Source organism: Trachemys scripta, chromosome 1, assembly GCF_013100865.1.
Source record: "Trachemys scripta elegans isolate TJP31775 chromosome 1, CAS_Tse_1.0, whole genome shotgun sequence".
Classification (NCBI taxonomy): Eukaryota; Metazoa; Chordata; order Testudines; family Emydidae; genus Trachemys; species Trachemys scripta.
In genome coordinates, this window is record NC_048298.1 from 9,703,493 (window position 1) to 9,715,942 (window position 12,450).

The 12,450-nt window shown below is 46.2% G+C and overlaps 1 protein-coding gene across 1 annotated transcript; it reads left to right on the forward strand.

Annotated features, from left to right (window-relative positions):
* The first annotated feature begins 409 nt into the window (after positions 1 to 409).
* On the forward strand, positions 410 to 11,554 carry LOC117867346 (endonuclease domain-containing 1 protein-like). The gene is made up of 3 exons (XM_034752294.1): positions 410 to 469; positions 9,510 to 9,827; positions 10,854 to 11,554. Exons 2-3 carry the CDS (start codon positions 9,543 to 9,545, stop codon positions 11,397 to 11,399), a joined length of 831 nt encoding a protein of 276 aa, XP_034608185.1. The 5' UTR covers positions 410 to 469; positions 9,510 to 9,542; the 3' UTR covers positions 11,400 to 11,554.
* Positions 11,555 to 12,450: the final 896 nt, after the last annotated feature.

Consider the following 12,450-nt stretch of genomic DNA (forward strand, 5'->3'; position numbering starts at 1 on the left):
CCGCAAATCCCACAAGAGAGAGAGATTCCCCTATGCTACTAAAAACCCTAAAACAAAACAAAAACGGTTGGTTAATATATATATGAAAATGGAATTCATGCACAAATTTTTACCACTAAAAAAACCAAACAAATCTTACTTAAACCATGTAAAAAATATACTTCAACTCCTGTGTCATAACTATAAAGGGAAGGGTAATAGCTCTCCTGTGTACAGTACTATAGAATCCCTCCTGGCCAGAGACTCCACAATCCTTTTACCTGTAAAGGGTTAAGAAGCTCGGGTAACCTGGTTGACACCTGACCCAAAGGACCAATAAGGGGACAAGATACTTTCAAATCTTGGTGGGGGGAAGGCTGTTGTTTGTGCTCTTTGTTTGGGAGTTCGTTCGCTCTTGGGACTGAGAGGGACCAGACATCAATCCAGGTTCTCCACATCTTTCTAAACAAGTCTCTCCTATTTCAAACTTGTAAGTAAATAGCCAGGCAAGGCGTGTTAGTTTTCCTTTGTTTTCTCAACTTGTAAATGTACCTTTTGCTAGAGTGTTTATCTCTGTTTGCTATACTTTGAACCTGAGGCTAGAGGGAGGTCCTCTGAGCTCTTTAAGTTTGATTACCCTGTAAAGTTATTTTCCATACTGATTTTACAGAGATGATTTTTTACCTTTTTCTTTCATTAAAAACCTTCTTTTTAAGAACCTGATTGATTTTTCCTTGTTTTAGATCCAAGGGGGTTGGATCTGTATTCACCAGGAGTTGATGGGAGAAAGAAGGGGGGATGGTTAATTTCTCCTTGTTTTAAGATCCCAGGGGGGTTGGATCTGTATTCACCAGGGAATTGGTGAAAGGTTTTCTCAGGGCTTCCCAGGGAAGGGAATCCATTTGGGAATGCTGGCAGTGGACCAGAGCTAAGCTGGTAGTTAAGCTTAGAAGTTTTCATGCAGGCCCCCACATTTGTACCCTAAAGTTCAGAGTGGGGAAGCGGCCTTGACATCCTGTTAATAGACATCAAATCTCTTTCTATCCCTCGCTTAAATTAAGCATTAAAATCTTTATTTAATAAAGAAAAGAAACACTTGCTGTACATTGCTGAAATTCTATTTATGAGAAACTGACAAGAGATTTTGTGTTTTTCCGCAAATTACTGCAGTCTGGTTTTTTGCCCACTCAATCCCACCTGCAACAAAGTACATTTTATCTGCTCCTGCTATTATGGCAGTGGGTCCAGCAGGACCTGCAAGATCCCTGTCCCGCTGCAGGCTCCAGCATGAATAATTCTGTCTAGAACAACACAAATATACTCCATTTCTCCTCCTTCCGCCAAGCAGCCTCAGCTATACAGCCACTCTCATGTTGTGACAGAGCTGTTGGAAAAATCCACCTTACTTAATTAGAGACAACAGAACCAAGCAATTATTCAACAGATTTTTCTGCGGCCTTTGGTGTCTCTCCTTATATACATATATATTTATCACATTGTTTGTATTCTTTATATCATCTGATTAAGCTGTAAAAGTAAATACAATCGACAGAAAACAAACTTGTAATTATAGAGAACCACCTACCTCTATAAAGGGAAACTCACAGCTGTAGTCCACGAAAGCTTATGCTCTAATAAATTTGTTAGTCTCTAAGGTGCCACAAGTACTCCTGTTCTTCTTTTAGCTTATATTACAGTCATGTTTTTCAGTAACTAGAGTTTTATATTATGGAGGAAATGAAAGGTAAAATCAAGAAACACCAGAGTAAAAGAGGACAAAGAAATGGAAAATATGGGCTAGATCCTCAGATACACCAGACGCTGGAAAAGATCATCGAACCTGTCCCGAAGGAGATGGGCTGAAACCCTGTGGCATCTAGGATGACCTCTAAGAAAGTTAAAGTTTAAGTGGGATCCAAGGGTGAATTATTTTCTTGCTCACACTCCGACTAAGGGACTTGAAGAGAGACCACGTCTCCCAGAGGGAATGAACAACCCCATTGTAAGATGTTGCTCTTAGGAGCCATTTAAACCTGCAGGCCGTAATGACACAAGTGAGTTGTAACCAAGGCAAAGCACTTGGCCAACATCCTGGGATATGTCGTTGGGCCGCAGGGAAGCACCTTAGACTTTGTAGTCACTATCGGTATATCAGTTAAACCCCCAAATTATTAACTCCATGGTCTGCAATTGCAGCTAATCAAATACTACGTCCTTCTGCAGCATCAGGTGGAAATGATATTGAGAGAGGTTAATAACCAAAAGAAAGAAAGCTTCTAGAGTGATGGAGGTGTGATTAAGTGCCTAAATGTGGATTGTAAGTACTCAAGTTACCTGTCATTTTTCCTTTTTTTAAAAATTAGTTCTGTAGGGTTTATCTCCCCCTGTCTTGTGTATTTTCACATTACTGTGATATTTTGTATATTCTGAGACAAAGTTATTTGCTAAATGGGAGTAACGGCCTAACAGGATTCTAGTCCTGCATCAGCAGAGTATAATAAATAAAAGGATATCTCCATTAATTCAATTTCCTAGAACTGGAAGGGACCTTGAAAGGTCATCGAGTCCAGCCCCCTGCCTTCACTAGCAGGACCAAGTACTGATTTTGCCCCAGATCCCTAAGTGGCCCCCTCAAGGATTGAACTCAAAACCCTGAGTTTAGCAGGCCAATGCTCAAACCACTGAACTATCCCTCCCCCGAGTGTGACAGATTGCTGTGCAATGCCAACGAAACGTGATAAGATCATTTACTGAACTATTGCTGCATAAATGTCATCACAAGACACAAGATAAATATTCTAGTTAAAAATTGTTATATCAGCTGCCAGCTCACCTGGGCAGTTCCCAAAGATGTTGCAAAAAAAAGAAATGTTTATCCTCCCTATACCGTCCTTCAGTGCAACAGGGGAGTTCTGCAATCTACGACTGGCATTTTGTCAGCGCCACTCATGAATTGCCGCAAGTTGTGTTTGGCACTGTATCTGCTAGCAGCTCCTGAGAAGGGCCACTTGGTGCCAACAATGGGGGGCCAGGGCCCATCACTTTTTGCTGGCTGTGAGTCCATATGTGGATGCCAGTTGCCGAGCGCAGACTCCCAACTTTAGTCCAGTATAATAGGTGTATGCAGTGACGTAGTGCTACATTTGATAGTGCAGAAGCCCTGCAGTAGTGATCTCAAGTTGATAATTCTGTCAGGCAGGAGATAGATTTTGGAGAATATCTTGTGTGTGATGTCACCATAAGATAAAGCACCCATGCTCAAAACCTAACTAACATTTTGTCAGCATATTTTATCTCATTGAAAATCTGTGCAACAGCAATTATGAGACTTCTCACACTAGTAATAAATACACATTGTATCAAGAGAAATCATGCATAACTCAGCTTTTTACATGCCAAACTTTAAACTAAGCAACAAGGCAGAGCCAAAGCGCACAGGTAGGCAAAAAGCCCATTGGCAGAACGTGTAAAATACTGTTCTTACAACGTTAGTGTTCTCTGCAAGCTTCACGGTTATGCTCCAGCTACGTTTAGGCCACTCCATACACCCAGTTTAACTGGCAAATCAGACCAGGTTGACAATGGTTTCTCCACCAGCCCCCACTTATCCTGACAGCTCCCACAGATATCCCAACAGCCCTGGTATACTTCTCTGTCACTGCAGCCCCCAATGCCCCCCACACTGACCCCCAGCATCCTGGCCCCCACCCCACAACCCGTAAATCCCTATTTCCCCCCCGAGAACCCCCCCAACATCCCCAACCCCCCCCCAACAGCCCCCCCCCCACCCCCCCCCCAACAATCCCCACAGCCCACCAAAAGCCGCTTACTGGTGTCCCCTCATCTCAGCGCTCTGTTCCTGTCCTGGGCTAGGGCTGCCCCTCCCGATCCCAGCCATCCAGCTCTGCTCACTCCCATTGGCCATGCCGCACAGGCCAAATTTGAATGGTGTTGCAACGGTTTGCACCATGCCACTCATTCACCCATTTGGCCCAGGCGCCGCCTTGTCTTGATTAGGGAGGCTATCCGTCCAGCGTTAAGCTGGGCAGTCCTGTTTTTATGGCGTTTGTTCCCTGGCTGGTACTGATATCAAACCCAACGTGGTCTTGTCTGGTGTCACACGCTGAGGATGCCATTTTGAAAAGCGTGCTGCTCCGTCTTCACCGGGCATGATCTCACACGCACTGTGTGTGCAAGATCACACTCAGGGGCATGGGGACACCTGTGCTTCAAAATGCAGGCTCTGTGCTACATGACCTTGCAGCACACCCTGTGCATGCAAGCTCATACTGGCAGGGGTGGGGTGGGGTGCTCGAATGGCATTCTCCATGTGGTGTGACCTCCCACATACCGTGCATGTGAGATCATGCTGGTGGAGCATTAATTTGGGAAAATACCTCAACTAGGGTTCATAAACACAAACCATGAGCAAAAGACCCACCCCCAAGTAACTTGAGTAGTGTCCTTTTCCCCTCAGGGTCTTAAGTCCAGCAACCCAAAAGTCCCTTTAACGTGCCTGTCCCTTCTCTGCACCCCACTCACAGTTGCTGTCCTTGGCCAGTGCAGCCCCAGAGTTCAGAGGTGCATCCACAGAGTTCACCTCCCACCCTGTGTGGAAGGCAGAGGGGGTAAGGAGGCACCTTACACACTGCACTGCTCATTGCCCCCAACGGACAACTGCCACGCCTCCCCCCAACTACCCTTCTGGCTGCTTGCCACACCTCTCCACCAGCTGCCCACTCACCAAGATGTCTTCAAGGCCCCTCCCCCCACACACTTAACACAGCTCTCAGTGATTTCAGCTGTTAGAGAGGGAGCTTTACCACTGGGCACACTCTTGCAATAGAGACCTGTCCTAAAGTAGGTCTAATACTTAGAATAGAGAATCATAGAATATCAGGGTTGGAAGGGACCTTGGGAGGTCATCTAGTCCAACCCCCTGCTCAAAGCAGGACCAATCCCCAACTAAATCATCCCAGCCAGGGCTTTGTCAAGCCTGACCTTAAAAACCTCGAAGGAAGGAGATTCCACCACCTCCCTAGGTAACCCATTCCAGTGCTTCACCACCCTCCTAGTGAAAACGTTTTTCCTAATATCCAACCTAGACCTCCCCCACTGCAACTTGAGACCATTGCTCCTTGTTCTGTCATCAGGTACCACTGAGAACAGTCTAGATCCATCCTCTTTGGAACCCCCTTCAGGTAGTTGAAAGCAGCTATCAAATCCCCCCTCATTCTTCTCTTTTGCAGACTAAACAATCCCAGTTCCCTCAGCCTCTCCTCATAAGTCATGTGCTCCAGCCCCCTAATCATTTTTGTTGCCCTCTGCTGGACTCTTTCCAGTTTTTTCACATCCTTTCTTGTAGTGTGGGGCCAAAACTGGACACAGTACTCCAGATGAGGCCTCACCAATGTCGAATAGAGGGGAATGATCATGTCCCTCGGTCTGCTGGCCATGTCCCTACTTATACAGCCCAAAATGCCGTTAGTCTTCTTGGCAACAAGGGCACACTGTCGACTCATATCCAGCTTCTCGTCCACTGTAACCCCGAGGTCCTTTTCTGCAGAACTGCTGCCTAGCCATTCAGTCCCTAGTCTGTAACAGTGCATGGGATTCTTCTGTCCTAAGTGCAGGACTCTGCACTTGTCCTTGTTGTACCTTATCAGGTTTCTTTTGGTCCAATCCTCTAATTTGTCTAGGTCTCTCTGTATGCTATCCCTACCCTCCAGCGTATCCACCACTCCTCCCAGTTTAGTGTCATCTGCAAACTTGCTGAGAGTGCAGTCACCACCATCCTCCAGATCATTAATGAAGATATTGAACAAAACTGGCCCCAGGACCAACCCATGGGGCACTCCGCTTGATACCGGCTGCCAACTAGACATGGAGCCGTTGATCACTACCCGTTGAGCCCGACGATCTAGCCAGCTTTCTATCCACCTTATAGTTCATTCATCCAGCCCATACTTCTTTAACTTGCCAGCAAGAATACTGTGGGAGACTGTATCAAAAGCTTTGCTAAAGCTTTCCCCTCATCCACAGACCCAGTTATCTCCTCATAGAAGGCAGTTAGGTTAGTCAGGCATGACTTCCCCTTGGTGAATCCATGCTGACTGTTCCTGATCACTTTCCTCTCCTCTAAGTGCTTCAGAATTGATTCCTTGAGGACCTGCTCCATGATTTTTCCAGGGACAGAGGTGATGCTGACTGGCCTGTAGTTCCCCGGATCCTCCTCCTTCCCTTTTTTAAAGATGGGCACTACACTAGCCTTTTTCCAGTCATCCAAGACTTCCCCCGATCGCTATGAGTTTTCAAAGATAATGGCCAATGGCTCTGCAATCACATCCGCCAACTCCTTTAGCACCCTCGGATGCAGCGCATCCAGCCCGATGGACTTGTGCTCATCCAGCTTTTCTAAATAGTCCCGAACCACTTCTTTCTCCACAGAGGGCTGGTCACCTCCTCCCCATGCTGTGCTGCCCAGTGCAGCAGTCTGGGAGCTGACCTTGTTCGTGAAGACAGAGGCAAAAAAAGCATTGAGTGCATTAGCTTTTTCCACATCCTCGGTCACTAGGTTGCCTCCCTCATTCAGTAAGGGGCCCACACTTTCCTCAACTTTCTTCTTGTTGCTAGCATACCTGAAGAAACCCTTCTTGTTACTCTAAACATCTCTTGCTAGCTGCAACTCCAAGTGCGATTTGGCCTTCCTGATTTCACTCCTGCATGCCTGAGCAATATTTTTATACTCCTCCCTGGTCATTTGTCCAATCTTCCACTTCTTGTAAGCTTCTTTTTTGTGTTTAAGATCAGCAAGGATTTCACTGTTAAGCCAAGCTGGTCGCCTGCCATATTTACTATTCTTTCTACACATCAGGATGGTTTGTTCCTGCAACCTCAATTAGGATGCTTTAAAATACAGCCAGCTCTCCTGGACTCCTTTCCCCCTCATGTTATTCTCCCAGGGGATCCCGCCCATCAGTTCCCTGAGGGAGTCAAAGTTTGCTTTTCTGAAGTCCAGAGTCTGTATTCTGCTGCTCTCCTTTCTTCCTTGTGTCAGGATCCTGAACTCGACCATCTCATGGTCACTGCCTCCCAAATTCCCATTCACATTTGCTTCCCCTACTAATTCTTCCCGGTTTGTGAGCAGCAGGTCAAGAAGAGCTCTGCCCCTAGTTGGTTCCTCCAGCACTTGCACCAGGAAATTGTCCCCTACACTTTCCAAAAACTTCCTGGATTGTCTGTGCACCACTCTATTGCTCTCCCAGCAGATATCAGGGTGAGTAAAGTCTCCCATGAGAACCAGGGCCTGCGATCTAGTAACTTCTGTGAGTTCCTGGAAGAAAGCCTCGTCCACCTCATCCCCCTGGTCTGGTGGTCTATAGCAGATTCCCACCATGACATCACCCTTGTTGCTCACACTTCTAAACTTAATCCAGAGACTCTCAGATTTTTCTGCAGTTTCATACTGGAGCTCTGAGCAGTCATACTGCTCTCTTACATACAATGCAACTCCCCCACCTTTTCTGCCCTGCTTGTCCTTCCTGAACAGTTTATATACATCCATGACAGTACTCCATTCATGTGAGTTATCCCATCAAAATAACTTTCACCCACTAAAGCTTATGCTCTAATACGTCTGTTAGTCTATAAGGTGCCACAGGACTCTGTTGCTTTTTACAGATCCAGACTAACACAGCTACCCCTCTGATACTTGACATCAAATCTCTGTTATTCCAATCATATCATAGTTCCTTGACTGTGCCAGGACTTTCAGTTCTCCCTGATTGTTCCCCAGGCTTCTTGCATACTTAGACCTAGGTATCAGTGATTTCAGCTCTGCAGCATGCAACAAGATTCTGAATTGAGTCTAAATGAGCTCTTTTATTATACCCTGGAGAGGTGAGATACCAATTGGCATCCAGGGCCCATACCACCAGGCACAAATATTTGTACCCACCCTCTTTCAACTCATTGGGCTTTAGAACCCACATCCTCTGCCTAGCAAATGCTGTGCAGTTGAGGGTGAGTCCCTCCAAGGGGTATGCCAGGTACAGTTCTGCTGCCCTCGGTTCACACAACAAGGATAACAACTCTTTATTACTCCTGCCCCAATAAGAAGGAGACTGGGGATCCAACACCAGCCACAAGTGATCATTTGGGCAAGCAATCCCATCATGCTGAGCACCTAGGCAGGGTGGGTGTGTCCATGCAAATAAGATCAGCTTCTGAAGTCTTTTTCTACAGCTCACCACTAGATGTCAGGAGAGAGCTCACTCAGACTCTGCTTAAACATATATAAACAGGTTCAGGCTCGTAGGCTCATTCTCTCAGGGAAGCTTTTGAAAAATCCACTACAACTTTGGTGGTGCAAACAGAATCAAGCCAATTGACAAGTTGGTGTGCAGACCTTTCCCTCGGTAGGTTGGTTTCTTTTTGAAAACTTGTTATTGATATATTTTGTAATCATGAGTTTCCGACCGGAAAACGTTTCCGTGAAAGCCAATCTATTGTCTCTTGAGATAAAAAATGCAAACACTGTGGAGGGAGACCTAATACAGAGACCTGTTTCTGGGACTCTTTCTTCCACCCAAGTGCAATCAACCTTTGAAGATGTTGAAGATAATGGAAAAACTGTGAACTTTGGATCATATCCTAAGCTCTCCGGCTGCTGATAGCAGGGAGCCGCTGATATAAAGCAGCGGCCATCCAAATACGGTTTGATATGTATTATAACATGATTGTTCGAATTACTTGATGCAGAAAGCTTTCTGTTCTGGTGACCTCTGAAACAGGTGTGTAGGCGAATTGTTTTAATAGCACTTGCTCAGCGCCAATGATTGAGGTTTTGCAGATCCCAGTGAAATTGGAAGAACCGCAGTTTTGGACCAGTTCATCTTGCATCATGAGATGTGGCTGAACTAGGATAAAACATCCAGATTTTCTGGCATTGTTGTGGTAATTGTATAGGTTGTTTTCTCCAAGCAACAGGATATCCTCCTGCTAACAGCTAAGGACAGGCAGATGTAGGGTTGGTGGCTGGCAGGTCTACTTTGTTCCAAATGCGAATGATTGAGCCAAATCCTCCCCTCACATAGAATAACCATGGGGGAAATGATTCTGAAACTCTGCATATTTCAAATTGCAGAAATCTGCATTTTCCCTTTGGGAACAGGGATTTGCAGCCACAGAGATAGGGGAGAAGTGTGGTTTTCTAACCAGCCAGATGGAGAAATATGGTTATGTCTACGTAGGCCATCAACCTCTTCACACAGCTCTCCTCCTTCTTCCTGCCCCTGTTGTAGGAGTGTGACTCAGTCAGAAATGATGGTGCCATTGACTCCCTCCTGAAGTATGTGCTTTAACCCCCTTCTCTGACAGCTCAAGGAGCAGCACTAACTTCCACGTTAGTTTCCACTTTTTGAGGCAAGGTGGTTGCCATATAGGACAGCTGTTCTCTGGCTAGAGCCTCTCACTCCTCTTGGAGACCATTTTTACACCAAGCTTAAATTCTATTTACATTTGTTCTCCAGGTACAGAAGAGCCTTTGGCGTTAACTCGTTCCCATGCTGCTGCTGGTGCTGCTCCAGTTTTCCATATGCTGCCTCATGCTGGGGAACAGTGAGGTGGTGACATCTTTTGAAAACACATGCCCTCAGTTTTTCTTCAGGGAAACCCCCCCAAATGATGCCATCAAACCTGCCAATCCAGCCCAGATTTGCCAACTTTATAAGAATCAGTATCGCTTTGCTACTTTGTATGACAGGGACAACCGCATTCCAATATACTCTGCGTATGTGTACCAACCTGGTTATGGTAAGCGACCTGATAGCTGGATGGTAGAACCCCAGGTAAGATGCTCTCCTGACTGCCTCTCCATTACAATAAGGCACAATCTTGGACATGAAAAATTGAAATATAGAATAAATCCCAATATATGTACACACACACACACACCCCACAGCTGGGAATTCCCTGTCCCATGCTGTAGTGAAGGGTCACATCATTGTGACAAAGACGTGCAGTTACAGCAGGACACTGGGAGCTCAAAATTGCTGAGTCCTATTCCTCACTTCTACTGACTTGCTGTGCAACCTAGGGCAGGTCACACCTTGTCTGTGCCCTGCCATCACCAGGTATAGAATGGAGATATTAATGCTTATCTACTTCATAGAGTTATTGTGAGAGTTAATTGATCTTTGTCAAGTGGTTTGGGCTCTTCGGGGAAAAGATGCTGTGGTCATGCAAAGCATTTTTATGATTTACTCTTATTGGAACTCAAGAAAACAGTGGTCAAAAATGTACTTAGTTATTGTACTAAGGCAATCTCCATGTTGAAATGGAATTATATACTAACCCGGGTGTTTCTGGCTCACAAGGACAGGGTTGAGTCAACTGACAAATTTGTGGTTCCCCTAGGGGCATTTTAGCAGAAACCTTGGGAGTTGTCAGCTCCCTGTAGAGCACTGAGGGTGGATCATCTATTGCTCATCTCAGAATCCCCTCCCATTTTTTTTACATTTTTCTATGAATGAGTTGCCCCAAACTGAATGCAGACTTCTGCGCTCCTCCGGGTCAGGGTAGCTCTGTGCCACATTACTGTGGGCACAATCCAGCCCTCAGGAAGCAAGGAAGTTACTCCAAGTGTGGCTCCTCTTTCACACTAGTCACGACTGTGAACGAGGCTGCTGGTGAACTTCCTTCCAGCTCACACACTGGCCCCAGGGGCCCAAGAAGCAAGAACACAGAGCCCTGGGGAGATCTCTTGCCTAGCGCTACCAATTCCATTAGACCTCCAAAGGCACCTGCCCCAGGACACTGGCTCCATTTCTGCTGCACCCGTGACTGACCCCTTTATTTGTTTTTTGACTTTCAAGCTGATGGGTTCAAATTACCAAAAGGAAATGGCAACTGAATGGATCCTCTTAAATGATATCGGTGTTGACCAGGGACTGCTTAATGAGAGCCAGGCCGTCCTCCGAGATTATAAGAATCTGACTAATTTCAACAGGGGCCATTTGAACCCCAATGGGCACCAACCCGACCCTGACTATAAGGCTGCTACCTTCACCCTGACTAACATTGTGCCACAGTTTATGAATCTCAATGGTGGGAAATGGAACAACTACGAACAAGAGGTAATGATGAGTAGGACTGAAGGGTGTGCTACCACATACGTCGTTGTGGGAGTGGTTCCGGGCAACAATTACATAGCTGGAGGCAGAGTCAATAAGCCCAGCCACATCTGGTCTGCTGCCTGCTGTGAGATTGATAACAATCACAGGAAGTCCTGGGCAGTCATTGCTCTGAATGATCAGAATGCAGTTGAGCTGCTCACTCTCGGTGAGTTAGAGGAGAAGCTGGTTGAACTGTACAGAAAAGAGGAGATCCTTCTGTTTGACAGTGACTGTCCCCGACAATAAACTCCTGACCCCACTCACACACCTCTCCATATCCCCCTGGAGAAAGGGGTTGGGAGCCTTCACCAGTAGCTGTGCTGTCTTGACCATTATACACACTGCATTTAGCCCGTCCTGTTTGTTTATTAAATGTGTTTACAGCTCTCTCTTCCCAACAAGTCTAAGCATTTGTCTCCAAACTTCTCCTGTTATGAGAGGAAGGGGTCCGGAAAGGCTGGGGCCATTTTGTTCCCGTCCCATGTTACAAGTCATGGGTGGCAGGCTCTTCAGTTGGAAATGTCTACGAAAGATCTCACAGAGATTCCTCTTTATGGGCGCTCAGGGAAGAGGGCTTTATGCGTGCCCCTGGGGCAAAGCATGAAGGAAGGGTCTGTCTCCCAGCCTGCATTCTTGCAACCCCTAAAGGCAGTGCTATGGGGGAAATGTAATAAAATGGGCTGTACTACTTTTCCTGGGTAAGTTTAATGGCATCAGAGTGCATGACCCCCAGCCCACCCACTCCTCCCCCTCACCAAACCAGGGTCCACCCCTTTTCCTAGCACAGACTTGGACATGCTCTGGCTAGAGCTGGGTGTATTTTTTCAGTGAATAGTCTGCAAATGACATTGAATAATCATTGGGCAAGGGAACCTGAGTGAGACTGATTCTATAGCCTAGTAATCGGAGCACTCACCTAGGATGTGAGAGTTCAAGTCTTTGATTCAATGACTATTCAATGATTTATCAAAAGTGGTATAGCTTCAACCGAGAGAAGCCTAGACCAGCATAGCCCCGTGTGCTCTTCTGTACCGTGGGAGACCCAAGTGCAATTTTCCCATTCTGAGCGAGTATCCTGGGCGAAAGGACCTTGATTTAGTTGGGGATTGGTCCTGCTTTGAGCAGGGGGTTGGACTCGATGACCTCCTGAGGTCCCTTCCAACCCTGGTATTCTATGATTCTATGACCTGCAGCTTCCCCCACCCTGCATTTTGTGACTCTGGTCCACCCTTGCTTTTGTCAAGATACCCAAAATCAAGATAAAAAATGTTGAGTCGGGTCAAAATAAGCCATTTTG

Bases quoted from the DNA above. Each gene is read 5' to 3' on its own strand.
- LOC117867346 (XM_034752294.1), top strand. From the start codon at position 9,543: ATGCTGCTGCTGGTGCTGCTCCAGTTTTCCATATGCTGCCTCATGCTG. The intron at 9,828-10,853 runs GTAAGATGCTCT...TTGACTTTCAAG, and splicing joins GCTGGATGGTAGAACCCCAG to CTGATGGGTTCAAATTACCA.